Below are 27,426 nucleotides of genomic sequence, written 5' to 3' on the forward strand. Positions count from 1 at the left end.
TTATAAGATGGGGGTTGGAATACTTACCTCAGGGACATGTTGAACAGATTCAGAGACCTAAAGAATGTAAAGTGGTTTTCCTCTTTTAAAAAATAGTGTTATCATGTACATATTATGCCCAATCCACACATTGTTTACTTTTTATTTGTTTTGAATTTTATAAAAAGGATTTTGTACTAAGTATAATCTGAACCTTCTTTTCCCACTCAAAATTGTTACTAAGATTCGGTCACGTTGTTTATTTCATTCACTGCTGTGAACGTTCTTGCACCTGTCCTAGTCGTGTATGTAAGTTTTTAGGGTATATACCTAGAAGTGGAATTGATGGAAGTTTGAATTGAGAGATGAGAGAAACTATTTAGTGTGCTGAGCCACTAAGACTTGAAGTTGTTTGTTACAGCCGCTAGCACAATTTATAGTGACTAATTCATTTTATTATGATTTTTATTCAGGTTGCCAGGTCTAGAATTTCAGGCTGAGTTCAAAGTTTTTTACTGTGGCCTGGGCCCAGGGAAGAATGGGTGTTTAGAAAAGGCATGATAGAAAAGATATATGTAACTTTATATATATATATACATATGCTGTTTCAAAATACTGGGAAGTTCTGACTTCCTGAGCCAGATGGATTGGGCACCAGTGATGTCACCGAGCTGATGTCACCAGTGTCCTTAGCCCTGAGAAGGCTTAGTCCACCCTGTCCAACAAGTCTTGGGTCTGGACTGGCACTTGGGTGCTGAGCCATGTTGAGTCCCCAAGCAGCACTGGACTGGGGTCCTAGGAGCAGACCACATAGCTGGGGGCTAGAGGCTCAGGGGCCGGGACAAGGCTGTTCTCATAAGGGTTGGAGTAGGGGCCATCACATAAACCCCCTGGGGTCCCCTGGGAGTCTCCAGAGCTGTAGTCAGTTGAGATTCCAGAGTCAGATACCACAAGGTATAGGTACTTAAGGTGGGGTGGGGTGGGGGGCAGTGCCAGGGGCAATGCCCGTGGGCGCAAGAGCTGGGAGCTGGGGTCCAGGATGGTATACTCAAAACTGGCAGCTGAGGCTCCCTCTGGCCTGGGCTTTAGGGCCAAGGCAGATGAGCAGGAGGAAGCTTCTGAGCCCTCATCTATGGCTGCTGTGTCCACACTGCCACCGGGCCCTGGGAGGGCCTCACTGGGCGGGCTCTGGGGCAGCAACCACTTGTCCAGCACCAGGTAGGTGTCCTGGGCCTGCTCACTGCCCACTGGCTCCATCAGGGGCCCCTTATCTTCTGCACCTGGCTCCACTGCCTGTGTCGCCCCCCAGCAGCGCTCAGAGAGGACTTCCAGGGGGGCAGGTGGGTCCTCCACGAAGGGGCTGTGGGGGCTCCACCACAGACAGTCATCATTCTGGTACAGCCACAGCTGTGGGAACAGCATCAGCCTGCTCAGAGACCTGGGGATTTAGTCAAGAGCCCCAGGCCCCAAGGGGATAACCAGGCCACCTACCTGAAAGTTACCCTTGTGAGTAGTGAAGAGTCCCTCAAACTCGCTCTCGGGACTCGGGATACCTGGCCAGATCTTCTGCTTCAGAGCCCTGGTGAAGCCAGAAGAAATGGAGTACATGGCATGAGATATCAAACACTCACCGGTGCCCCTCAGCGTCTAGTCATGGGCACAGATATCCCAACCTCCAGTAATCAGGGTGGGGGCAGAGGTGTGCACAGGGGCTTTGGCTAGAGCATCAGGAAAGCCCTACAAAAGGGTGACTGGAGCAGGGTTTTAAAGGATGCATAGGAGTTTAATATACACTGACATGTACTCCCTCTAAACCTGGCTCAGGCTTTGCCTGGAGGTCCATTATATCACTTCCCTCCTCACTCCTTTCCATGGTTCCCCACAGCATTCCGAATAAAATCCAAACTCCCCCCCCATAGACCTGCAGAAGGCCCTGCATGATCTGACCCATGTCAGTTCCCTCATATCATCCATCGCTCCCCTATTCCCCCCTCATGTACTCTGCTCTAGCCACATGGCTCTTTGCAGCTGCTTCAGCGTTCCAAGCTCATTCCTACCTCAGGGCCTTTGCATTTGCTGTTTCCTCTCCCAGCTTTTCACATGACTGCCTCCTTCCAACCTCAGGTCTCTGCTGTGATCTCATCTCCTCCCAGGGGCCTTCCCTGACTACCCTGTAATCCCCCATGCCTCCTTGCTTCTGTCATACCACTCATCACAATTTATAATCAAGTATTTGTTGGTTCCCTTGTTCGTTGTCTGTCTCTCTGACTGGACAGTGAGATCCACAAGATTAGGGATGTATCTGGCTTGTTCTCCACTTTCTCCCCAGTGCCTAGCATGTGCCCCCATGTGTCTGTCAATTTGTTGGACTGTGGGGGCTCGGTGTTGCTGTGATGCTGGAAGCTATGCCACCAGTATTCAAATACCAGCAGGGTCACCCATGGCGGACAGGTTTCAGCTGAGCTTCCAGACTAAGACATACTAGGAGGGAGGACCTGGGAGTCTACTTCTGAAAAGATTTAGCCAGTGAAAACCTTATGAATAGCAGCAGAACATTGTCTGATATAGTACAGGAAGGTGAACCCCCCAGGTTGGAAGGCACTCATAAGACGACTGGGGAAGACCTGCCTCCTCAAAGTAGAATCAACCTTAATGACGTGGATGGAGTCAAGCTTTCAGGACCTTCATTTGCTGATGTGGCATGACTCAAAATGAGAAGAAACCGCTGTAAACATCAATTACTCGGAACGTGGAATGTACGAAGTATGAATCTAGGAAAACTGGAAGTCATCAAAAATGAAATGGGCTGCATAAAGATTGATATCCTAGGCATTAGTGAGCTGAAATGGACTGGTATTGATCATTTTGAATCAGACAATGATATGGTCTACTATGCCGGGAATGACGAAGAGGAATGGCTTTGCATTCATCGTCAAAAGAACATTTCGAGATCTATCCTGAAGTACAACACTGTCAGTGATAGGATAATATCCATATGCCTAAAAGGAAGACCAGTTAATACGATTATTATTCAAATTTATGCACCAACCACTAAGACCAAAGATGAAGAAATTGAAGATTTTTACCAGCTTCTGCAGTCTGAAATTGATCAAACATACAATCGGGATACAGCGATAATTACTGGTAATTGGAATGTGAAAATTGGAAACGAGAAGGATCGGTAGTTGGAAAATACGGCCTTGGTGATAGAAATGGTGCTGGAGATCGCATGACAGAATTTTGCAAGACCAATGACTTCTTCATTGCAAATACATTTTTCACCAACATAAACAGTGACTATACACGTGGACCTCGCCAGATGGAATACACAGGAATCAAATCAACTATATCTGTGGAAAGACAATGGAAAAGGTCAATATCAGCAGTCAGAACAAGGCCAGGGGCTGACTGTGGGTTAGACCATCAATTGCTCATATGCAAGTTCAAGATGAAACTGAAGAAAATTAGAACAAGTCGATGAGAGCCAAAGTACGACCTTGAATATTTTCCACCTGAATTTAGAGACCACTTCAAGTGTAGATTTGACGCGTTGAACACTGATGACCGAAGACCAGACAAATTGTAAAAGGACATCATACATGAAAAAAGCAAGAGGTCATTAAAAAGACAGGAAAGAAAGAAAAGACCAAAATGGGTATCAGAAGAGGCTCTAAAACTTGCTCTTGAACACTGAGTAGCCAAAGCAAAAGGAAGAAATGATGCAGTAAAAGAGCTGAACAGAAGATTTCAAAGGGCGTCTCGAGAAGACAAAGTAAAGTATTATGATGACGTGCAAAGAGCTGGAATTGGAAAACCAAAAGAGAAGAACACACTCGGCATTTCTCAAGCTGAAAGAACTGAAGAAAAAATTCAAGCCTCGACTTGCAATACTGAAAGATTCAACAGGGAAAATATTAAATGACATGAGAAGCATCAAAAGAAGATGGAAGGAATACACAGAGTCATTATACCAAAAAGAATTGATCAACATTCAACCGTTTCAGGAGGTAACATATGAACAGGAACCAATGGCACCGAAGGAAGAAGTCCAACTCCACTGAAGGCATGGGTGAAAAACAAGGCTCCAGGAATTGATGGAATACCAATTGAGATGTTTCAACAAACAGCACTGGAAGTGTTCACTCATCTATGCCAAGAAATTTGGAAGGCAGCTACTGGCCAACTGACTGGAAGAGATCCATATTTATGCCTATTGCCAAAAAAGGTGATCCAACCAAATGCAGAAATTATCGAACAATATCATTAATGTCACATGCAAGCAAAATTTTGCTGAAGGTCATTCAAAAGCTGATGAAGCAGTATATCGACAGGGAACTGTGAGAAATTCAAGCCGGATTTAGAAGAGGACGTGGAACCCAGGGATATCGTTGTTGATGTCAGTTGGATCCTGGCTGAAAGCAGAGAATACCAGAAAGATGTTTACGTGTGTTTTATTGACTATGCTAAGGTATTGGACCACGTGGATCATAACAAATTATGGATAACATTGCAGAGAATGGGAATTCCGGAGCACTTAATTGTGCCCTTGCGGAATCTGTACATGGATCAAGAGGCAGTTGTTTGAACAGAACAAGGGGATACTGTGTGGTTTAAAGTTAGGAAAGGTGAGAGTCAGGGTTGTATCCTTTCACCATACCTATTGAATCTGTATGCTGAGCAAATAATCCAAAAAGCTGGACTATATGAAGGAGAATGGGGCATCAGGATTGGAAGAAGTCTCATTATTAACAACCTGTGTTATGAAGATGACCACAAGCTTGCTTGCCGAAAGTGAAGAGACTTGAAGCACTTACTAATGAAGATCAAAGACCACAGCCTTCAGTATGGATAACAGTGCAACATAACGAAAATAAAAATCCTCACAACTGGACCGGTAAGCAACATGATGATAAACAGAGAAAAGACTGAGGTTGTGAAGGATTTCATTTTACTTGGATTCACAGTTAACACCCATGGAAGCAACAGTCAAGAGATCAAAAGATGCATTGATTTGGGCAAATCAGCTGCAAGAGATCTCTGTAAAGTGTTCAAAAGCAAAGATGTCACCTTAAGGACTAAGGTACATTTGACCCAAGTGATGATGTTTTCAATCACCTCGTATGCATGCCAAAGCTGGACAATAAGTAAGGAAAATCGAAGAACTGACACCTTTGAATTGTGTTGTGGGTGAATAGCGAATATACTATGGACTGCCAAAGAATGAACAAATCTGTTTTGGAAGAAGTACAACCAGAATGCTCCTTGGAAACAAAGATGGTGAGTCTGCATCTCACATACTTTGGACATGTTATCAGGAGGGATCAGTCCCTGGAGAAGGACATCACGCTTGGTAAAGTGGAGGGTCGGCAAAAAAGAGGAAGATCCTCAATGAGGTGAACTGACACAGTGGCTATAACAATGGGCTCAGGCATAGCAGTGATTGTGGGGATGGTGCAGGACCAGGCAGTGTTTCGTTCCATTGTGCATAGGGTCGCTATAAGTTGGAATGGACTGGAGGGCACCAAACAACAACACTTCTTGGTTCCCTTGTTTGTTGTCTGTCTCTCTGACTGGACAATGAGATCCACAAGAACAGGAACATATCTCGCTTGTTCTCTACTTTCTCCCCAGTGCCTACCACATAGCACTCGATACATATTTGCCAATGAGGTAAATGAACAGGGTCTTGAAAGACAACTAGGAGATGGGTTGGGTAACAAAACAGAAAGGGCATTCCAGGCACAAGGGCATTCACAAAGGCTTGAGTGTGTGAAACCACGTGGTGTAGGCTTGGAATTACATATGCCTCAGGATGGCTGTTAAGATCATAAAGCATCCCAAAGGTCTCACTGAGGACTTGGTAATGGGTGAGGAGGCACTCAGGAGCTTAAATCTTTCCACTAAACCCACCTGGTTGAGTTTACAAAAGTTAATGACATTGAGAAGAAGAACCAGAAAAAATTCAAGAAGGGCCAGCAAACTAAGGTAGAAGGAAAAGTAAAAGAACGTCCCCAACGGCAGAGAATTTTAACTACGTTTGGGTCTGGTTTGCATTCCTGGTCGGCCCTGCCACTAACTTCTCACTGTGTGACCTTGGGCAAGTGCCTGCTCCTCTCTCAGCCCTAATTTCAACAGTGAAAAGTGTTCCCGGTTCCATCACAGGCTGCCCTGAGATGCTGCACTGCGAGGGTTCAGAGCTAAAGGACTAGTTGGCAGGGAGGAGTCTAGGTCAGGGACCCGAATTGGGAGCTTACCGACGATGGGAGAGCAAGGCGAGCACGGCCAGCAGCAGCAGGATGAGCACAAGGATGAGGGAGAGCGTCAGGATGAGGGGATCCAGGTCTGGGGGCCAGAGAGGAGGTCAGGGCGGCGGGCTTGCCTGGTGCTCCGCCCCGGGCCCCTCCCACACCCCGGGCGTGGACCTGACCGCTAGCGGTCAGCAGTGACGCAGGCTCCGACCAGGCGCTCCAGAAGCCACCGAAGCTCGGCTCCGCCATACGCGCGCGTACTGCGAAGGTGTAAAGCGTCCGGCCGCGCAGGTTGCTCAGCAAGCACTCGGTGCGGCCCTCCAGGATCTCCACCTGGGGGCGGGGCACGAGTGAGATGCCTGGCCAATAAGGGCTGGGCGAGCAGAAAGGGGCACCTTGGGGAGGGCCCTAGAGGCCCGAGCCAATCTGGGTGAGGAGGGGCAGAGTTGCCCCATTGCAATGGACCCAATGAGAGCAGAGGGCGGGACCCGGGCTACTCCTAGGCGCTTTAGCGTGTCAACGCTGCGGGTCCTAAAGGGGTTTGGGACTGGTACAAGGCGAGAAATGGGTTCTAGGGCATCGAGGATTCAGGCGGGCTTGGGAAGCATCGGGAAAGAGTGCATGACAATGGGCAGTGGAGCCGTCTTGGGCGTCAGGGCAACGGGATGTCGGGCGTCAGAGACCGGACCTGGAGGGGCGAGCGTGAGTTGGGTATGGGAGGGCGTCGGGGGTCAGGGGTGCTATTGGTGAGCGGGCCTGTCGGTTCAGCCGCCACCACCCGCCCTACACACGTGGAGAGGAGGCTAGAGAGGCGGGGCTTCAAGAGGCGGGGTGAGGACGTAAGGACGGGCCTCACCCTCTGCGCGCCCCCTGCGCCGTTGCCGGCGGAGACGTCCACCTCGTAGCGGATGTGGCTCACCATGGGCGCCCCAGGCGGGGGGAGCCAGCGCAGCACCACATGGCCGCCCTCGTCGGCCAGCCGTGCCAGCAGACCTGCGGGAGGATCCAGGAACACTGCGGGAGGGGATGGTCAGGTTGGCTGAGACTGAGACCCCCTTCCGTGACCATCCCCCCCATTCCCGGTACACTTACCCACTTCGTTGACTTGAATGATGCGGCGGTAGCGCGGAGCGCCGGAGGAGGTCGTTGTGACGCGCAGTTCTAGGGGCACGAAGCTGGACGTGTCGGCGGTAGGCAGCGAGCACCAGAAGCGCACAGCGCCGCGGGCTGTGAGCGCCTGGCGCAGGCGGCACAGCTTCCATGGCTCACCCCTGTGCGCCGAAGGACGCGGGAGGAAGGGAGCAAGTTGGGGAGTCTGTATTGCCTGGACCGGGGTGGGGGCATTTCGGTTACTACCACCCGGGGCGTCTCAGTGCCGACGTGAGGGACGTGTCAGCTCTGATAAGGGTGAGGGGGAGAGGTCGGCCCGTGGGGCTGGGAAGTTGAATCCCTGATGTAGGTCCTTAGATGACCGGAACGCTATGGCATTCCAGCTGCCCCCCAAAGAGGCCGTCTCGCCCAACGAGAGTGACTCCTTGATTTGAAAGGTGTTGTCCCAGCCCGAGTGTTTGATGTCGCATTCCAGCGGTGATCACTGGAGTGTCCCAGCCCTGACCCCGTGGGCTTCACACCAGTGACCACCAGGGAGGCGCTGTCCAGTCCCTGGCTGCGACCTTCGGGGAGTGCTGCCCCGCCCGCTTGCCCCCTCCACCGTGGGGGCGCTCTGCCTGCTCCTTGGAACTCACTCGAGCTGGTAGGTGAAGCTGTAGTTGTCAGGACCCACCCCGACTCTTGCCTCTTCCTCCCAAAAACACACCAAATCCTCCAGGCGCTCGGTGAAGCACAGCAGCTCTTCGGGCCCGGCCCCCAGCAAGGCCACTAGGGGAGTGATAGGGGAGGGGGTCAGGAGAACCGAACCCCATCCTGAGGCCACAGCCTCCTCCCCTCCCGCCGCCTGGACGGGCAGATAAGAATAAGTCCCGCCCCCAACTGGGGCCCCTCAAGGGCTCTGAAAAGGGATGCCCCCCCAACTTCCAGGCGTAGGCTGCCTGCCTTGCTGTCTCCGCACACAAAACAGCCATCCCGCCCGGGGCCGAGCTAAGTGCAGCGTTCAAGGCCTCGGCCTCCAGCTGTCGCCCCCGCCCCGCCCAGGACGTGCGTGCAGGTGGGTGTGTGTGGAGGAGGCGGGGCCCCCTATCGGGCCGGGCAGGCTCCCCGCTGCCAGATAGCGCCAACCGTGGCCCCTGCTCCCTCGCTAGACCTGGCGGGCAAGGCATCTGGCTACAGAGGAAACTGTGTTTACAGTCGCCTGCGGCCGGGCCTCACAGACTCGGACCCGAGCTTTATCCTCCTTCCTTCTCTGGAGGGTCCCCTTGGTCCTCTGTGCTCAGAGACTCAGACCGCGGGGCGTAGACCCAGCACCACCCCTGCCTCACTAGGATTTACCATGTCCCAGGCTCCCTGAAAGGTTAAAACTAGGGACCCTTATGCCCTTCTCTAGCTCCTCCTCTAGAAGCCAGTCTTAGACCCGGTACACCCCTCCAGGACCGAATCTGGGGACTTAGATTCCCGCATGCCCTACCAGGATCCAGCCCGGGCGTTCTTGCATCAGCTTGGCCCCCAGAACTCAAGCTGGGGGGGGGTTCAGGCCCCAGTATTGCCCTCCAGGACCCAGTGCGTGGGTCCACACACAACTCTATCCTTACCTTTGCGCTCAAACTTGGGGTCTGGGGGATTGGGTAGGGGGGCCCAGGCGGCCCCAGCGAGCAGGAGACAGAGAGAGCCGACTCGGGGCCAGAGGGATGCCCAAAGGCGGCCCATGGAGCAGGCCCCGCTACGGGGGCCCAGGGCTCCAGCCCCCACCCCGTCTCCACCCTGGCACAGTCCACAGCTGGGTCTGCAGCTGCCTTCGCCGGACACAGCTGACCAGGCCCTTCCCGGCTCAGCTCCTACAAGTGGCAGCTCCCTCGAGGGGGCGGGGCCAGCACGCAGCCTAGGCAGAGATAAGCAGGAGGCCGCCGTCCCTCCCCGCCCGGCTGGAGGGGGGCAGGGGCCCTTCCCGGCCCTGTGGCCGCTTGTGGGGCGGGAACAACTCTGGTTCCGGCGCCAGACACACTTCCTTGCTGTGTGACCCTGGGCAAGTGATTTACCTTATCTGAACCTCACCCTTCTCATCTGTAAAATACGACACGTGACATAGCAAATATTCAAAAAATGTAATCTACTGTTATTATCGTGCTGATTAAGCTCCCTCCCCTGTCCGGAAAGGAACAAACGACTAGCAGTTGTTGCGTACATGGTAGTGTTGCCAAACAGTGTATATAACACCGTCGTGTATTTGTAAAATTGCATATATTCTGGAACGTGATATTTCAATTACGATTTTTTAAAAACAACTTTTTACTGTTATTTACATTTTTGTACTCTTGGCATTTTACTTTACAAGGAGTGTGCAGTTCTTTTAATAATCTGGAAAGTAAGTGTGAATCAAACCATAAAAGCTAGTCACCCGGACTGAGGTATACCAGAGGAGGAGGTGGGTTCTCATTGCGCTTGCCTGTCTCAGACTAGCCAGTGCTCCATACCCTGGGGGCACAGTGATTGGCTCAGGGTGGACATGTGACCCAAGGGAAGCCAATGAGCTTTCATCTTGGGGCTTCAGCTGAAGTTACTGGGAAAGGGGTATCCTTTTCTATTAGGCATGGGCTGGGTGGATGGAGTAGCCGGAGGTATTTTTGCCACCAGAAGGGAAGACGTTGCCTGATCGTGAAACTAAACACGCATTTTGGCACTGTCCATTCACTCTACCTGGAAAGCTCACTCCCTCTCCTTATTCAGGACTCTGCCAAAATATCACCTCCTCAATGTATTTCTTCCCTGACCACCTTATTTAAAGTAGCAACCTCCTACCCCACACTCCCTATTACCCTTAAATGGCCTGGTTTTTTGTATTTGATGTTATCTTACTGATTCACTCCCCACTAATCCATGCGGGCCGGGACTTTTGTTTTCCTCATTGTTGTTTCCCCAGCACCTAGAATAGGGGCTGGCACACAGTAGGAGCTCAAGAAATATTTGTTGAGTAAAAGATGACAGAAAAACTAAACCCAGAGATGTAGAGAGATGGTAAGAATCTCTTCCCCTGGAAATTGGCATTCGGACTGTGCCTGAAAGAATTAGAAACTAACTTGTGACTAAGAAGGGCAAACTAGCCCAGTGGTTAGGTGCATGTGCTCTGGGATCAGATCACTCTGGTTTGAAGCTCAGCCTTGCCATGTATTTACCACATGACCGTGGGCAAGTGACTCTATCCTCCCTAATCTCAGATTCTTCCTGTGTAAATTATAAATGAAGATAATACTCCATATTTTACAGGGCTACTGGGAGGATTAAAGGAGATGGATTTTGTCAAGTTCTTACAATAGTGCCTGGCACACAGACAGCACTCAGTAAAGGTTGTTGTTAGGTGCCCTCAAGTTGGCTCCCATCTCATGGTGACTTCACGCACAATGGAATGAAATGCTGCCCCAGGCCATTGTGATCCACAGGATTTTTTCTTTTTTTAATAATACTTTATTGTGTTTTCAGTGAAGGTTTACACAGCAAACTAGGCTCCCATCTGACATTTTCTATATAGATTTTTCAGTGGCATCAGTTATATTTTTCACGATGTGTCAGCATGCTCTTTGATTACATTCTGGCTGTTCCATGTCCAGTACTCTAGTTTTCCTGCCCCCTTATTTTCTCATCTTTGCTTCAGAGTAATTGACCTTTTGGAGTACTCATGGGAAAGATCCTTTATTTTGTGTACCAATCTGTTATTTCACTACAAAGGTGATCTCAGGGGATAGTTTTGGATCAAGGTTTAAAGAGTGTGGCAGGGCAATAGTCTCTGGGAGTTCTTTAGTCTCGGCTGGTCCAGTACTTCTGGACTTAATAAGAATTTGGGTTCTGCCCTGTGTGTTTCACCCATTCTCCATAGGATTTTCATTGGCTGATTTTCAGGAGTAGATCACCATGTGTTTTCTTCCTAGTCCATCTTAATCTGAAACCTGCTTAACAGCATAGCAACACATACGCCACCACTGACGGATGGGTGGTTGTTGCGCATAAAGCGCGTTGATCAGGAATTGAACTTGGGTCTCCTGCATGAAACCCTGGTGGCATAGTGGTTAAGTGCTACGGCTGCTGACCTAAAGGTTGGCAGTTCAAATCCGCCAGGTGCTCCTTGGAAACTCTATGGGGCAGTTCTACTCTGTCCTACAGGCTTGCTGTGAGTTGGAATCGACTTGATGGCAACGGGTTTGGTTTTTTTGGTTTCTCCTGCATGAAGGGCAAGAATTCTACCACTGAACCACCAATGCCTCTGGTAAAAGTTAGCAATTATTATTTGCTTAACCTAGCTTATGGAGGATGTGACTTGCAACCGAATGATCTTAATATTCATCGCAAAATTAAAAATTAGCTTGTAAAGTAATACATTGTATCTTGTAATTGGCCTTAGAATTTTCTTTTATCAGATCTTACATGATGTTTAGGTTCTTCCACCTTCTCTCTCACCCTAGACAGTGACTGAGCATCCCCTATTATTGCCTCAGGGACAATGTTTAGCACCCTAGATACTGTTTTTTTTTTTTTTTTTTGGCCTACTCACTGGCCATTCCCCTACTAGTAATAGTAACCAATTTTAATTTCCATTTATGTGCCCTCCAGACTCCATTCCTGTGATCTGAACACTTTGCACCTGAGCACAGGACCTATGCCTGTCCAATTAGCATATTGGATTAATCTGAACACAGTGATTGGTTCAAGGGTGAACACATGACACAAGTTGGTCCAATGGGCACCTACTCTGGGACTTTTGCTGGAGATGATGGGAAAGAGGGGCTCTCTTTGAATGGAAGGGCTGAGCTAGTTGGATGTAAGCCTAGCACTGTTCCCATAAGGGATGACCCTGTCTTGGGATAAAAAAACTAGTGTTTAGTAGTTTTTTGGGGGGGGCTGTATTAATTTAAATATTCATTTGGCTACTGTAACAGAGACCCAAATAACAGTTGCTTTAGTAAGGCAGACATTTATTTTTCTCTTATATAGCAATCCAAGTAGCAGCAATTCAGTATAACAGCTCCCTGGTGTCAGAGGCCCAGGCTTCTTTCACCTTGTTGCTCAGCTGTTCAGAGAGTATGAACCACCCAATCCAGGATGGCTCACTCCATGTCTTCATTCCAGCCAGCAGGAGGCAGAAATGGAAGGGTAGGACATATCCCTACTCTTTTGGGAAAGACCTGGAATTTGTCTACATCCTTTTCCTTTCCATCTCATCAGCTAGGACTTAGTCACATGACCATGTCTGCTGCAAGAGAGAGAGGAGATGTGGTTTTTACTTTGGGTGGCTTGCTAAAAATCAGGGTTTCTATTACCACCGAATAAGGTGATTGGATTTGGGGGGATCAACGGACAGTCTCATCGTCAGTGCAAAGCAGAGTGACAGAGACAAAATCTTAATGACATCTTTTGAGTCGCTGGATTCAACTCTCTCTGAATCCAGGCTTACTGGACTTTTCAATTACATGAAGCATTAAATTTCCTTTTTTGCACAAGCTCTTTTTTTTGTTTGTTTCAGTTGGATCCTTGACCACTTAAAACAGAAAGAACCTTGAGTAATACAATGAGATGTAAATCTCCTAGTTGATGACCAACACATAGTAGGAGTGCCTAAGTGGGGTGATTATTATTATTGGTATGCTGGAGTTGGCCCTACAGCTCACTTCATCTCTACCTTCTCTGTTTCTTCTTCCTACTCCACTACTCCTCCTCGTAGCCCTTATTGACTCAGAGGTAATGACACTACTTGTCTCCTATTCCAATGGAAGTTCATTTCTTCAATCTCCCATATACATGGCAAAAAAGAGGCGTATCACCTCTGTGGTGTTGGGTGTGCTTCACCCAGCTGCTTTCTTGGGGCTTGTTATAGATTGAATTGTGTCCCCCAAAATATGTGTTGTAAATCCTAACCTCTCTGTCTGTGGTTATGATCCCACTCGGGAGTTGGTTGTCTTTGTTATGTCAGTGGAGCAGGGTTAGTGTAGGGTGTATCTTGAGTCAATCTCTTCTGAGATATAAGAGATTGAACAAGCCAGCAGAGTAGAGATGGGGGGAAAGAGATGCCGAGCCACATGAAGACTGCCCAGAAGGAGAAGCTCAGAAGAGACAAGGACCTTCTTCCAGAGCTGATGGAGGGAGAAAGCCTTCCTGTAGAGTCAGCACCTTGAATTCGGAGTTCTAGCATCCTAAACTGTGAGAAAGTAAATTTCTGTTTGTTAAAGCCACCCAGTTGTGGTGTTTCTGTTATACCAACACTAGATAACCAAGAGAGGGCTCTTAGTTTTCCATTGTGTGATGAAGAGTCACCATGGTGCACAGGCGCAGAACAAACAAGACTCCTGCTTTGTAACTTTGCTCACTATTTTCATCTGCTTCTGTCAGTTCTGATGTGTCTCCAAAGTTACAAGATTTCTCTGGGAAGGGATCTGACCTCCCAACACCCTGCCCTCTTCTATGTTTATGAGGTGAGGCTCCCCACCAGCCATCCTGTGAAGATGTCCTTGGAACAGCACCAAGAGAGTCAAAGGGCTGCGGTCCAAAAAGCTAAAGTTGGGAGGGTGGTCACAGAGTACAGCACACGATGGTTTCTACAGGGGGAGGAGGGCTTTTGGTGAGAAAAGCCCTCTGCCTCAGTAGTGGTATAAGCCAGGCCCCAAGCTGCCTGTGGGGTCTGCTTCCTGGAGGGAGCGGAGACCCACCTCAAGTTGAGGAAAGAGAGGGTGGATGCTGAGCTCCCTCCTTCCGCCGCAGCACAAAGTCTCCGGGGGCAGCTGGGCTCATTGCATAGAAGACGTTGGCATTGTCAGGAATCAGGAGTTCTGGCCAGGGGTGGGGGTGATAGTGAAAGGCCTGCACAACCTCATGCCTCCCCCACAAAGGACCTGGGTAACCTTCTGCCATTTAATCTGGGGCCTGAACAGCCTTGAGTCCCTCCAGCCAGTACCAAGCCAGCCTCATGCTCCCTGTGCCATGAACCTGAACAACTTCTAACTCCAAGCCCTTACACTTAACACCTGACAAACCTCCTGTAATCCTTCCTCTTGTGTATTCATCCGCATGCTATGCCTTTCAGCATGAATAGTCAACCTCTTGCTTCTCGTTCTCAAAGGCTGGACAACCTCTTTCTCCCCTCCACGCCAAACAACCTCATGCTCCCCTACATTGAATTTCAAAATCATTTGGCCCTCTTCCATCCCAAGTCCAGATAACTTTGGGGTCTCCATGACGAGTCTAGACAAACTCATTTCCTCACAATTGCAAGCCCAGTCTCCCTTCAGCCTCCTACCCCATCAGGCTAAGCCTCAACAATCTCATGACCTTAAAATTTAAGCCCAGACAAACTTCTACATTTCCTTTTCCACTTTGACCCTGGACAGTCTCATCTCCCCATCCAAACCCATGCTGTACAGGGTCAGGGGAAAAGAGGAAGACCCTCAATGAAATAGACTGACACAGTGGCTGCAACAACGGGCTCAAGCATAATGATTGTAAGCATGGTGCAGGACCTGGCAGTGTTTCGTTCCGTTGTACATAGGGTCACTGTGAGTCAGAACCAACTCAACGGCACCTAACAACGACAAAAAGTAGAGTATGTGACAGAGTAGAACTGCCCCATAGGGTTTCCAAGGAGCAGATGATGGATTCAAACTGCCAGCCTTTTGGTTAGCAGCTGAATGCTTAACCACTGTGCGAAGACAGCTTTTGATGGCCCCCTTCCTCACACTAAGGAGCCCTGGTGGCACAGTGGTTAAGCACTTAGCTGCAATCCAAAAGGCTGGCAAACCCACCAGCCACTCTGTAGGAGAAAGATGTGGCAATCTGCTTCCATAGAGATAACAGCCTTAGAAACCATATGGGGCAGTTCTATTCTGCCTTACAGGATCGTTATAAGTCAAAATTGACTCAATGGCAATGGGTTTGATTTGGTTTTTGGTTTCTTAACACTGAGCCTGGACAACCTCATGACCCCACGTAATTTAAACATAGCCATTTTACTGCCTTTTCCCTCAACCCTGCCAGTGAGTTCACAGGACATCATCTTACCTTTACCCTGAGCAGGAACCACCTCATGGCCCTGTGAGCCCTGGCAACCTTGTTCCGTCCTGGACCCTGCTATCTGCCACCCTCCCAGCCACCCCCAAGCCTACGCTCCCAGCTGTCCCTGCTCACCTCTGTCCCCAGGAAGGACCTGGAAAAGCTGGTAGTCATGGGCCCAGGGCTGGACCACATTGTGCTTCTGCAAGGCTCGCTGTACCACACTGGGAGCCTTGTCCTGACTAGTGAGCTGGGAAGGCAGGGGCAAGAAATGAAGTGTGAGGACCAAGCTCAAAAGCAGGGCTCCCCCAGCAGGCCACCTGCCCAGCCCCTCACCAAAATGCTTCGATACAGGTTTCCGTGGTCATTGTCGACACTGACGCGGATGACACGGGCATCTGAGCTCTGCCGCCCGGGAAGAGGGATGTGAGGACCACTCAGGGGCAAGGTCAGGGCCCAGGGGCCTGGCAGGTCTGGACTCAGGTGCAGCTGTAGGCAGTGTGGGGTAGAGGCTGAAGCCTGGCCTAGTGGCCAATATTGAGGGATGGAGAGCATGCAACCCCTCCTGCACTGATGTATCCAACAGGCCTATGTTTACACATAGACCACGAGTCCCCCTACACACCCAAAGCCTGAGACACACAATCAGACCGCCCACATACACTCAGTCCCATCACATACAGACCTTGGTTCCCTATTACACAGCACATTTACACGTGACCAATAAACACACAGGAATCCCGTGTACACAGGAAGCAGTGCATACACACACACTCATGATAACTGCACACACAAACCATTGTTTAGCAAACAGTCCCAAACTTGGTTCCACCAGTACATTTCCTCTTTAGATATGCAGATTCTTGGGGGCACGCGCATCCTTGCAAAAGCATGAGGTTGTACCCTAGAGTGCCCGGTGGGTGGCCGATGCACAGGTCCTGGTTGGCACAGGTCTTCAGATTGGCACAGTGATCCCTCAAATAGGACCACGGAGAAGCACACAGTCCTCCGGACGTCCACCCAGGGTGCTCAGCCAGCCATGCATACAGTCTCCACATCTATGCCCTCAAACCCATGCACACGTGCATGTAAGCACATACACAGAGCCCCCGCTGCCCACAGCTCAACGCACACACACAGGCAGTTGGTACCTTAGTGGTAGGGCCCTGGGGCCCTGGAGAGGCTGGGGGATTGCCAGGAGGAGGGTCCTTGGTTTTAGGGCTGGATGGGGGGGAGCCTGGAGACAGACTGGGGCAGATGCAGAGCCTGAGGTGAGGTGTCTGCCTGCTTCCAACCCTGCCGTCTCCAGTCCCTCCCACCAAGTGAGATCCTCACCTGGAGGTGGAAGATGAGGGGTCCCTGGGGCTCCCATCAGTGGATGAACCTTTCTCTCGGGACAGCTTCCTGAGAATGGGGGCAGGGGATGAGGCTGAGGTCAGACTCAGCCTAGGAGCAGCCCCCACATACCACTGCCCACATCACCCCCACACACCCCAAGACTCACACACTGAGACGTTTGGTGAGGCTGATATGCCGCCGGACGCGTGGGGAGCTGGGGCAGGAGGCAGCTGGCGGCTCAATGACGCGGGAGATGCGGTAACTGAGAGGTCAAGGGGCAAATGAACGGGGGGTCGAGGTCAGGAAGCAGCAGGGTATGAAGGGTTAGAATCAGCTGGGAGTTGGATTTTGGGTGGGGGGCATCAAGTGTCAGGATCATTGTATGAAACAGGGGTCAATCAGGACACCAAGGTCTTATTAGGGCCAGGGATGGGATGGGATGACTCGGTCAGCAGGCCACATGGGGACTAAAACGGTGAAACTGAGGAGCCAAACTGGGTCAGGGGTCAGTCTGGGATCAGGTAATCACTGAGGTCAATGGTTATGTCACAGAGTCCGTGGAATGAAAGGAAATAATTGGGATAGTTGAGTCAGGTGGCCAAATAAACATCAAAGTTCAGAGTCAGTTACTCAGCACTGAGGGTCAATGACTGGGGTCAGAGGGTCAGATCTGGGGGTCATAATTGGGGCCATGGGTAAGATAGGATCAGAAGTTGGATAAGAGAACAGACAGGACAGTTGAGTTGAATGGCCAGATGAATGTCAAAGGTTGAAATCGGAAAGTCCAATGGGGTCAAAGTTTGGGGTCAGAGGTTAATTGGGGCCCTCAGTTGGTCTGATGAGAACGAAAGGTCACAGGTTGGGGGTCTGGGCTCAGGAGGAGTTGAAGAGGGGCATGAGGTAAGCTGGATCGAGGGTGTGGTCCAGAGTCAGCTGGGGTGAGACCAGGTCAGGCCACAGTGATCACCTCTGCTCCTCGCTGAGCTGGCGCTGGGCACGCAGGGCAGCCAGGATGGGCAGGCGGGGGCTCAGGCAGTAGCTCTGACAGCGCCTCTGCAGCTGCTGGATCTGGGCCAGGATCTCCCACTCCTGAGGGGGAAGCCTCTGAGACCCTGCCCTGCCGTGCCCCCACCCTTGAGCACCCTGCACACCTACCCCAGTGCCCACTCACCTTTCTCCTCTTCTCAAAATTGATGAGATCCCCCTGGGCATTAGACAAAGTTTGTCTTAACTAGAGACTCAGGGTCAAGGAGCAATAGTCAGGGTTGGGTCTGGGCTATCAGGAGGCCCACTGAGCTAAGGGGAAGTGGGGCTGGGGTCAGCAGTCAGGGGTCAGACCTCCAGCATGTCCGGCAGGGCTGTGTCCAGCATTACCAGGTCCGTGAGGAAGGTACCAAGGTAGGGTACAGGGCCTGAGGACAGCTTCTGCAGGCCCCAGAGCTCCAGTCATTCTTGATCATCAATGACCCCCCGCCCACCTTACCTCTCACTGCCCCCCTTGAGGGTCCTGCCTGTCCCTCATCCCAAACTGAATCACTCACTGAGGACGGGCTTCCTTGGGGAGTATCTTCCTGTTGGGAAACCTCAATGGCCTCCTCCTGGGGGAGAGGAAGGACTGAGAGGATCCCGGGTCTCCTTTGACCCCTCCCTCAGGGCAGAGCCTTAAGACCCACCATATACACCCATTTTGCTTTCAACAATCACAAGTCCATTGTAAAGGCCAAGTCCAAGGAGGTGGACCACACTGGGGAAAAGTGACCAGAGGAAGGCAGGGAGCAGGTAAGCAGCAGTAGGCAGGCCCCACTGGGGATGATGGGAAGTGGGGCTCATGGTGCCAGGACAGGAGAGAATCCTGTGCCTGGCCTGGATGGAACAGGGCCCCTGGGGATACCCTGGGAACACCCTGAATCTTGTCTTCAGAGTTTTGCTCTGCCTGGTAATTACAGAATTTCTGGGGCAGCTGTCATGGTACTGAGTCTCCCAGGGCAGAAACGGTGTCTGGTTCATGATGGAAGTTCCTGGCACAGTGCCTGGCACACAGTAGGTGCTTAGTGCAAGGCTCCTTATTATTGGATCTCCCATTACTTGAGTCATTCATTCACCAACAGATATTTATTGAGCACCTACTATGGGCCAGGTGCCATTCTGGATGCTGGGTACCCAGCAGTCAACAAAACAGACATCAATCCCAGCCTCTTGGAGCAGACAGGAATGCAGGAGACACAGGCAACAACTCTAATGGCACATGGACATAAGGGTCCTTAGTAAGGTGCAGTGGAGATGATGGGGGACTTAGGGACCGCCTCTCTGAAGTGGGATATTTATTGTAAATACAACTTAAGTCTGGCCTACAATAAACCAGACTTATTGGCACACCTTTTTTAGTTATCAAGGTAAAGTTCCCAGCATCATTTTTTTTCCCCCTTCACTCTTTGCTATGGCTCTGGTCTCAAATGACCTTTTCCTTGTGACTTCTTGTGTTTGTTGACTGAATAAACAAAGCATTCACTGAGTGAGCTATAGTGGGGGAAACAGAGGCAATGGGGCTCCCCAGACAAAGGAAAGGTCATTCTTGAGGTATAGGGAAAGAACACTGGATGTTATAACAAGGACAAGGCAGATCCCCTGCCCAAACCACGTCCCCTTCCTGGGCCTGGAATCCCTGCGGCTCAACCCATCCATACCTGGGAAAGAATCTCTCTGCTGCTGAGGTGGTTGTTCTCATCGGAGAAAATCTGCGAAAGTTTCCTGAAAGTGGATAACGGTTCCCTGGGGCACCAGAGGGAGGTCAGAGGTCAGAGGCTGGGAGGGTCAAAGCTGGGGTGAGGAGGAGGTCCCACCCCAGCAGCCCCCCACTCCCGGCCCTGCTCACCGGCTCACTGCGCCCCAGCTACGCTTGAGCCTGTAAATAGGGTTAGACTGCAGGGCTGACAGGATGGCCCGCAAGGAAGAGAAGTTCCGCAGTTCTCGGCAGCGCTGGGGGAGCCAGATAGGGGAGCTGGTCAGACCCCATATCTAACCCCCAGGCAAGACCCGCCTTTGACCCCGTGACTTCTGACCCCTCCAAAACTACCAAGACTAAGCCTCCTCCCCTCCCCTCTCTTCTGGCCCCGGTCTCTCACCAGCCTCCACCTCCCACCTAGGTTTCTCCCCTCGCCTGCCTCCTACCTCTCCCGCCTGCCTCCTACCTCTCCCGACTCCCCAGGGCCCTAGACTCCCCCACAGCATCTCTCCCAGACCCAGACCCCTCCTCCCTGAACCCAAGTCTCACCCCAGGTATTAGCCTTCTCCCAGGCTCCCTCCCTTACTATCCCGGGATTCCCCTCATGCCCCTCCCCCAGCCTTCTATTGGCACCCAGGCCATTTCTCCCTCTTCATTCCAGCCCAGAGGACTCCGTCTCGCTCTACTCAGTCTCTTTCGGGACCCCGACCTGTCCTTGCCTTAGATTCTTCCCCCAATCCTACTTTTTCCCCAACCCCCCACCTTATTCTTTTATCCCTAGAGCCGCCCCAGCGTGCCTCTTCTGTCCTCGGCCCCACCTCCAGCCACCGACCCGGTTACTCCACCTTCCGCTGCCAGGACCCTGCGCCTCCCCAAGCCCAACACTCACCTGGGCGATGCGGATCCACTTCTCCAGCCGCTGCGCTCGCTGCGGGGCAGCCAGGCCTGGCGCTCCGAGCACCGAGCCCAGTACGCAGCCGGTCACCTTGTTGAACTGGGCCACAGTGGCGCGCACGGTCGGGGCAGTGCCTGCGGCCCCCGGCCGGTCCCGCTGGGACCACACGGAGCCCAGGCACTCGCAGGGCCGCACGCGCGAGAAGAGCTTCTGGACCGGGTGGGGTGTGGGACTGAGCTCAGCGGGACTGCTCCACCCCCACCCCACCCCGCCCCACCCGAGTTCGGGTCCTCACCACGTCCATCAGGGTCAGCTGCTCGGCCACCTCGTCCACGCTGAAGTCCAGGAGCTCGGGGCCTTCCAGCACGAGTCCCTCCAATCCTTCCTCCTCTTCTATGCAGCCCTCCGGGAAGTCTGGGCCCCAAGTCTGGGCAGCTCTGGGAGGTCCTTAAGGGAGCAAGATGGGGAGGAACCCTCAGGAGCCCTGGTGGCCTAACGGTGAGACTTTGGCTGCTAACTGAAAGGGTGACTGTTGGCATACCCTCAGCGGCTCTGTGGGAGAAAGACCTGGCAGTCAGCTCCCGTAAGGATTACAGCCAAGGAAACTCTATGGGGCAGTTCTACTCTGTCACATGAGGTTGCAGTGAGTGCAAGCACCTAGCAGCAAGAACAAAAACCTTGGACTGCAACAGCAACATTGACCTTCACTGAGCACCTAGCTTGGATTAACCTAGCACACTAACCCAGAGAGGGAGGTGCTATTATTTATAGACTGTCGTCTACAGGTAAGGGAAACTGAGGCACAGAGCCATTGACCCTAGATCACACTTTCAGTAAATGGCAGAATGGGGACAATAAGTGTTCAAAGGCTGGAGTAGAAAATCAAGTTTTATGACTTCAAGCCTGTTTTAGGATAAGATTCATCTGCCCTCTTCCTTTGGGAACGATGGTATAACTTCATGGTTGAGGGAAGACTGTTGTCAGATAGTCTGAAATTCAAATCATGGCTTGTCCACTCAGCTTGCTGCGTAAGCTAAAAAAACCCAGTGTCACTGAGTTGATTCCAACTTATAGAGACCTTATAGCACAACTGGACCAATGAGCAACATCATAATAAACAGAGAAAAGATTGAAGTTGTCAAGGATTTCATTTTTCTCGCATCCACAATCAACAGCCACGGAAGCAGCAGTCAAGAAATCAAAAGACATATTGCATTGGGCAAATCTGCTGCAAAGGACCTCTTCAAAGCATTGAAGAGCAAAGATGTCACCCTGAAGACTAAGGTGTGCCTGACCCAAGTCATGGTATTTTCAATCGCATCATATGCATGTGAAAGCTGGACAATGAATAAAGAAGACCGAGGAAGAGTTGACGCCTTTGAATTGTGGCATTGGCGAAGAATATTGAATATAACATGGACTGCCAAAAGAACCAACAGATCTGTCTTGGGAGAAGTGTGGCCAGAATGCTCTTTAGAGGCAAGGATGGAGAGACTGCGTCTTACATACTTTGGACTTGTTGTCAGGAGGGATGAGTCCCTGGAGAAGGACATCATGCTTGGCAGAGTACAGGGTCAGTGGAAAAGAGGAAGACCCTCAATGAAATAGACTGACACAGTGGCTGCAACAGTGAGCTCAAGCATAACAATTGTAATGATGGCGCAGGACCGGGCAGTGTTTCGTTCTGTTGTGCATAGGGTCACTGTGAGTCAGAACCAACTCGACGGCACCTAACAACAACAACAAAAGACAGGGTAGAACTGCCCCATAGAGTTTCCAAGGAGCGCCTGGTGGATTTGAACTGCCAAACCATTGGTTAGCAGCCATAGCACTTAACCACTATGCCACCAGGGTTTCCGTGTAAGCTAAAGCAAGTATTTTAACTTCTCTGTGCCTTGGTTGTTATGGGTCGAAATCAACTCGATGGCAAAGGGTTCGATAGGTGCCTTGGTTTCTTCATCTTGATCTTTTTTTTTTTTTAGATTAAATGAGATCAGACATACTAAACTGCTACAAAGTGGTTAATAAATGTGATTTTTACCCCAGTGGGTTTCAATGGGGGCGCCCCAAGGGGACATTTTGGAAGTTTCTAGATTTGTTTTTGGATGTCCCAAGATGAGTGGCAGGATGCTGGAAATTCTGCTTTGTGAGAGCTAGACTTGTCGCCAGTCTTCAAATGTCCCTCCAGACATTCATGTCATTAGAAAATCTGTTTAGAGTCATCTGCACCTAGAACTTGACTATCTTGCTCATAAATACAAACCATGAAAGTTCAGACTTCTTTTGTTTGGAATTTTCAAGTGTTATGCACCATTTTGGAAAACAATGTCACCATCATCTTTGCTGCTGTGTCTGAACCGTCACTGCACACCTTTGTATCCTTCAGTGTTTGCCAGTGTCCCATTCACTGTGATGTTACGCCAAACAAAGGCACCAGACAACTTCATTATGTCTCCTGGTGAGGCATTCTCAAGAAGTAACATATCAAAAAGCGTAGTTTATTGTTGTGTAAATTACTTTCATTTTATTTCTTCTTCATGTTCCAGTTACCTCATCATATTATTTTTTAAATTATCTTTTAAATAAGCTGTCTTTCATTTCAGATTAGGAAAGGTAGCATTGTAAAAATATTAATTTAAAAAAATGGGTTATAAAAGAAAAGTACACCTAAATCTAATCAAAGCTTTAGCTCTCACAGCAAGGATGGGGGATAGAGGACCATGCTACATGACACCATGAAGAAGCAAACAGGCAAATTGAGAATGTGGGACATGTCTTGAGACAAATGGCATTAAACAGGAACACGAGGGGGGACTGTTGTAGAATAAACGAGACCTCAGAGACAAACAACCGAATGCCCTGAGTGTATCATCACCTTTGGACCCTGATTTGAAGGAATAACTGTAAAAAGACTATTTAGAGACCATGGGGAGATGTGAATATGGACTTGGCATTTTTGATATTAAGGAATTGTTGCCAATTTTGTTAGAAATGATCACAGGCATGAAAGTTATAAAAAACAAACAAACAAACAAAAAGTTCTTTTCAGTTAGAGGCACAATGAAATTTGGGATTTACTTTAAAATCCTCCTGGAAAACAAACAAACTGATCAAATTGATAATTGTTGAAGATGGGTGAGGAATATCCTAGTGTACTACACTATTTCGGTACATCTGAAATTTTCCATAATAAAAGTAAACCCGAATGAGAAGATAGCAAAATAAAGTGTGTCCCAGAGTCTGGCACACAGTAGGTACTCAATCTTCATTTTCTCCTCTGACCTGAAAGAACTCAGAGCCTGGGACAGCACTCTCACTAGAACTTTCTGCAGCGATGGAAATGTTCTCTCTCTGCACTGTCTAGTGTGGTCACAATGAGCCAGAGGGGGCTACTGAGGACTTGAAATGTGGCTGGTGTGACTGAGGAACAGGATTTTTATTTTTCTTTAATTTTAGTTAAATTCAATTTTAACAGCAACATGGGGCTCATGGTTACAACATTGGACAATTAATCTCTAATGACTTGGAATAAGTTGATGAAATCTTGAAGGCGGGGGGAGGGGAGAAAGACCCTTAGTAAGCGGGAGGGGAGAAGGGTAAATAAAAATATGAAAACAGCTGGGATTTGTCACCAAGAATAAAGAAGTGGCTGCTACTTTGTAAAACGGAGAGGAATGTAGCCACAGTAATCTGAGGATTAAAGGATGAGGATTAGGGATATAGAAGCTTTTTGTAATAGGGATCAAATCAGACACAGATGGGTGGGAGATGATACACCGTAAGCTGTTGGCACAGCTAGGGCTGACCCCTGAGCCAGGAGGTGATTATTCCGTCAACAAAACTGAGTTGTTCCTGCCCCTGGAGACAGAGTTGGAGACAAGAAGGATGTGGTCCTGCTCTCATGCACTCAGTCCATGAGGCAGATGAGCATAAGCCAGAACTGAAGCGAGTAAAGGGTGGTAATGCAGAAAAATAAGGCAGGGGGAGAGGATATTTCTGCTGAGGAAGTCATGGAAGGCTTCTCTGAGGAGGTGGCTTTGGAACAAAGACACGAGTGAAGTATATATGTTGATATACCCCAACCCCTAATGTGCTCTACAACAGGGTCAGAAAACTTTTTTGTAAAGGGTCAGATAGTTTGCTGACATCTACTCTACAAGAAAATATCAGTATAGCCTCTTGTCTATGTTTTATTATAAGTAGTAGATATCTAATAATTAAGAATCAGAGATAACAACCCCCAAAAAACCAAGCCAAACCCACTGCCATCAATTTGATTCCAACTCATAGCGACCCTATAGGACAGAGTAGAACTGCCCTGTAGAGTTTCCAAGGAGCGCCTGGTGGATTCAAACTGCCAACCTTTTGGTTACCAGCCATAGCACTTAACCACTACACCACCAGGGTTTCCAAGATAGATAACAACAACAATAAAAAAAAAAAAAAAAATACTATTTGCCAAGATATAGTGCCAAGCCCTTACTGTTTATTTACTTGTTTACTGTCTTCACCAGGGAACTGTGAGCTCTTGTTCGTCCTTATATACCTAGAGCCGGTAGCTAAATATTTGTTGAATGAGTAATGAGCCTGATGTTGCAAAAACTGTTATCACCTCTGTTTCACAGATGTGAGGAAACTGAGGCTCACAGAGGTGAAGTGACTCATCCAAGGTCATACAGTCAGCAAGTAGCAGAGCTGGGATTTGAACCCAGGTCCTTGTGGCTCTGAAGTCAAGTGGGGGTAGAATGGTTGTAGCTAGAAACACAGGGTATCCTGACCCAATGGTGGAGTAACTTTGTAGTTAGGACTGGGGACGGGGCGGGGGGGGGGGAGGGTGCTGAACAAATGTTAACACTTTGGGAAAAAAAAGTTATCATCCTATTTTACAGGTGAGGAAACCCAGGCTCAGACAGAGTTAAGAACCAGCCCAAGGTCTGTAGCCCTGAGAAGGGAGAAAAGGTCCCTGGTAGGGGTAGTGCTCACCAGTTCCAACAATCCCTCACCCTCACCTGCCCAAGAGTCAGGCTGCTCCTCTTCTTCCAGTTCCTGCTCAGCCTCCTCCAAGAAATCTCCTAGCAGCCTTTTTGCCTCCCTGGCCTCAGCTCCGCCTGGGGCTGCCCAGCCCAGAAAAGTGCAGACATTGCCCAGGTCTGAGTGGGCAGGGGGGTCACGGAAGTCCTGAGGGTGGTCCCGAAGCCAGGAGCCCAGCACAGACACCACAGCCCTGGCAAGAGGGGTGGGGCATCAGAACCCAGCCCTGAGCTCTGGACTTCACCTGCCGAAAACCTCAGTCCTGACCTCCGATCTTTTATTAGCCAACCTAGACTTCCAGGTTATCCAACCCTGTAGCCCTCAGGCCTGACCTTGGACCTCCAGGACCCCCCATCACCCCAATGGGGACAAACCTCAGGTTCTTGTTGCAGTTCAGTTCTTGTCCCTCTGTCTTCTTGATCTCTACCCTGGGAAGAGCCCCCTCCAATCAGGCGACGAAGAGGGGGTGAGAAGGGGCTTAGGAGGAGGGCTCTGAGGTTGAGGGGGTTCCTGGTTTAAAACCTGAGGGGAGTGTCCGGGTAGGAATCTAGGGCTGGGAACTTGGAGGTCCGGGTAGATACTGACCCCAACGGCAGCGGCGGCGGCGGCGGCGGCAACAGAAGGCCCAGTACTCGAGCAGTGGGCACAAAGGCCCGGTGCGTGGCCAGAAAGGCGGGCACGAATCCCGGGTCCTGTTCGCGATCTCCGGACACCAGCTCGCGCACCAGCCGCTCCAGCCGGGCTGCCCTCAGCGCTCGCACCTTGCTCGTGCGGTAATGGAGAAAAGCCTCAGCAGCGGGGCTGGGGGCCTGAGGGGTAGGAGGGCGCTGAGAGAGCCACGCAGGGGTGGCGCCTTCGGACACTCCTTCATGCTTTGCCCTTTGCATCTGATCCTGTCCCTTTCCCTGAATATGGGGTCCCTAGGTTCATCCTTTTTGCCCTGTCCACAAAGAATCCTTCCACCCCGCCCCCTGGCACCCTCGTCCTCCCAGAAGCTGCTCTCAGCCTTCCCCTTACTTGGTTACCCCAGGCTTCTCTCAACTCTGCAGCCCCTCGCGCTTTGCTTAGTGTTCGCAGGCCCTGCCCTCCGGCCTATCCTGCCGTCACCTGCAGCCTCTAAACCCCACCCCTCCTCCCGGCTCCGCCCCACCAAACTTAGCTTTCCCAGGCTCTGCTGTCCAGTTCCGCCCGTACCAGGTTGCCCCCAGGTCTTGCTCGGCAACTGCGCAGCCCCACTCAGTCGGCCACCCCTAGGCCCCTTCCTGCCCTCGCCTGGTCACCTTTAAGCCCCGCCCTTCCCCCAGCCCGCTTCATCTGGCTGCCCAAACTCGGCTCTCATCTGATTACTCCCAGGCAGCCCCGCCCTCACCTGACCGCACCACTCTTCAACCCCTTCCTCACCTGGCTGCCTCCAGACCTCTCCCCAGGGCTCAAGCGCTGACTACGCTGCCTCCGCAGGGAGACGCTGTACACGGCGCCGTCCTCAGTCTCCTCGCCCCAGTCCTGTAGCGGCGCCTGGACGCGGAGGCGGGCTCAGGGCACCCCAGGGACACTAATCCCGGGGCTTCGGCGCCCCATCACCTGCGAGGACTCAGGCCCAGCCTTCCTGCTCCATTCCCCCCCTTCCGAGCCTGGGACAGGGTCCCAGGCTGGAGAAGTGCCCCGAGCGCCGTCCTGAAGCCATAGGGTGGGCTTTGGGGATGTCCAAGGGTCCAGGCTCACGGAATCAGTATCTGTTCACTCCCTCAGACCCGTTCCAGGCTCCCCACCCCCATCCCCAAAAGTAACCAGTCACTTCCAGGGTTAGGAGTCCCGAGTTCGGAGGTGGGGACTCCCCAGTGGTTCGGAACGGTTTGATGGAGGGGGGAGGAGAGATAAAGGTCTAAGGAGCGGGGGCCTGGAGATTCTGGACCTGGGGGTCGCCAGGGATGTGGGGTTCCGGGTCCTCTGTCCCTTACCAGGTTGAGCTCCTTGCCGGCTGTCCGCTGCATGGCCCGCACCTATTGCGCTCCGCGGCGCTGCAGACTGAGGCGGAAGGGCCCGCGGGCGGCAGGCAGTGGAGGGGCGCCGGGGTG

General features: G+C 50.9%; 2 protein-coding genes across 10 annotated transcripts; both read right to left on the bottom strand.

Moving 5' to 3' along the window:
- Positions 1-118: 118 nt before the first annotated feature.
- On the bottom strand, positions 119-9,336 carry EPOR (erythropoietin receptor). Of its 2 annotated transcripts, none has more exons than XM_049876930.1 (8): positions 8,933-9,336; positions 7,973-8,105; positions 7,320-7,498; positions 7,084-7,220; positions 6,407-6,560; positions 6,234-6,321; positions 1,471-1,558; positions 119-1,386 (listed from the first exon to the last, which is right to left on the bottom strand). In XM_049876930.1, the coding sequence occupies exons 1-8, from the start codon at positions 9,045-9,047 to the stop codon at positions 775-777; spliced, it is 1,506 nt and encodes a 501-aa protein (XP_049732887.1). In that variant the 5' UTR covers positions 9,048-9,336; the 3' UTR covers positions 119-774. The 2 variants fall into 2 exon arrangements, with proteins under 2 accessions (XP_049732887.1, XP_049732886.1); XM_049876929.1 differs by having other exon boundaries at positions 7,084-7,241.
- A 2,948-nt stretch (positions 9,337-12,284) lies between these two features.
- On the bottom strand, positions 12,285-27,423 carry RGL3 (ral guanine nucleotide dissociation stimulator like 3). 8 transcript variants are annotated; one of them, XR_007516468.1, is made up of 21 exons: positions 27,310-27,423; positions 26,753-26,866; positions 25,937-26,160; positions 25,726-25,779; positions 25,330-25,544; positions 20,616-20,767; positions 20,315-20,530; positions 19,576-19,679; positions 19,388-19,472; positions 18,245-18,301; positions 18,042-18,128; positions 17,875-17,907; positions 17,671-17,792; positions 16,870-16,965; positions 16,701-16,769; positions 16,517-16,613; positions 15,702-15,854; positions 15,501-15,615; positions 14,030-14,149; positions 13,242-13,521; positions 12,285-12,579 (listed from the first exon to the last, which is right to left on the bottom strand). XR_007516468.1 is itself a non-coding variant. In XM_049876935.1 (20 exons), the coding sequence occupies exons 1-19, from the start codon at positions 27,340-27,342 to the stop codon at positions 14,031-14,033; spliced, it is 2,142 nt and encodes a 713-aa protein (XP_049732892.1). In that variant the 5' UTR covers positions 27,343-27,423; the 3' UTR covers positions 12,285-12,579; position 14,030. The 8 variants fall into 8 exon arrangements, 7 of the variants coding, with proteins under 7 accessions (XP_049732892.1, XP_049732891.1, XP_049732889.1 ...); XM_049876935.1 differs by lacking the exon at positions 13,242-13,521 and having other exon boundaries at positions 18,042-18,125; XM_049876934.1 differs by lacking the exon at positions 13,242-13,521 and having other exon boundaries at positions 12,285-12,576.
- Between the last annotated feature and the right edge of the window lie 3 nt (positions 27,424-27,426).

This window comes from Elephas maximus, chromosome 3 (genome assembly GCF_024166365.1).
Source record: "Elephas maximus indicus isolate mEleMax1 chromosome 3, mEleMax1 primary haplotype, whole genome shotgun sequence".
In the NCBI taxonomy this organism is placed as follows: Eukaryota; Metazoa; Chordata; class Mammalia; order Proboscidea; family Elephantidae; genus Elephas; species Elephas maximus.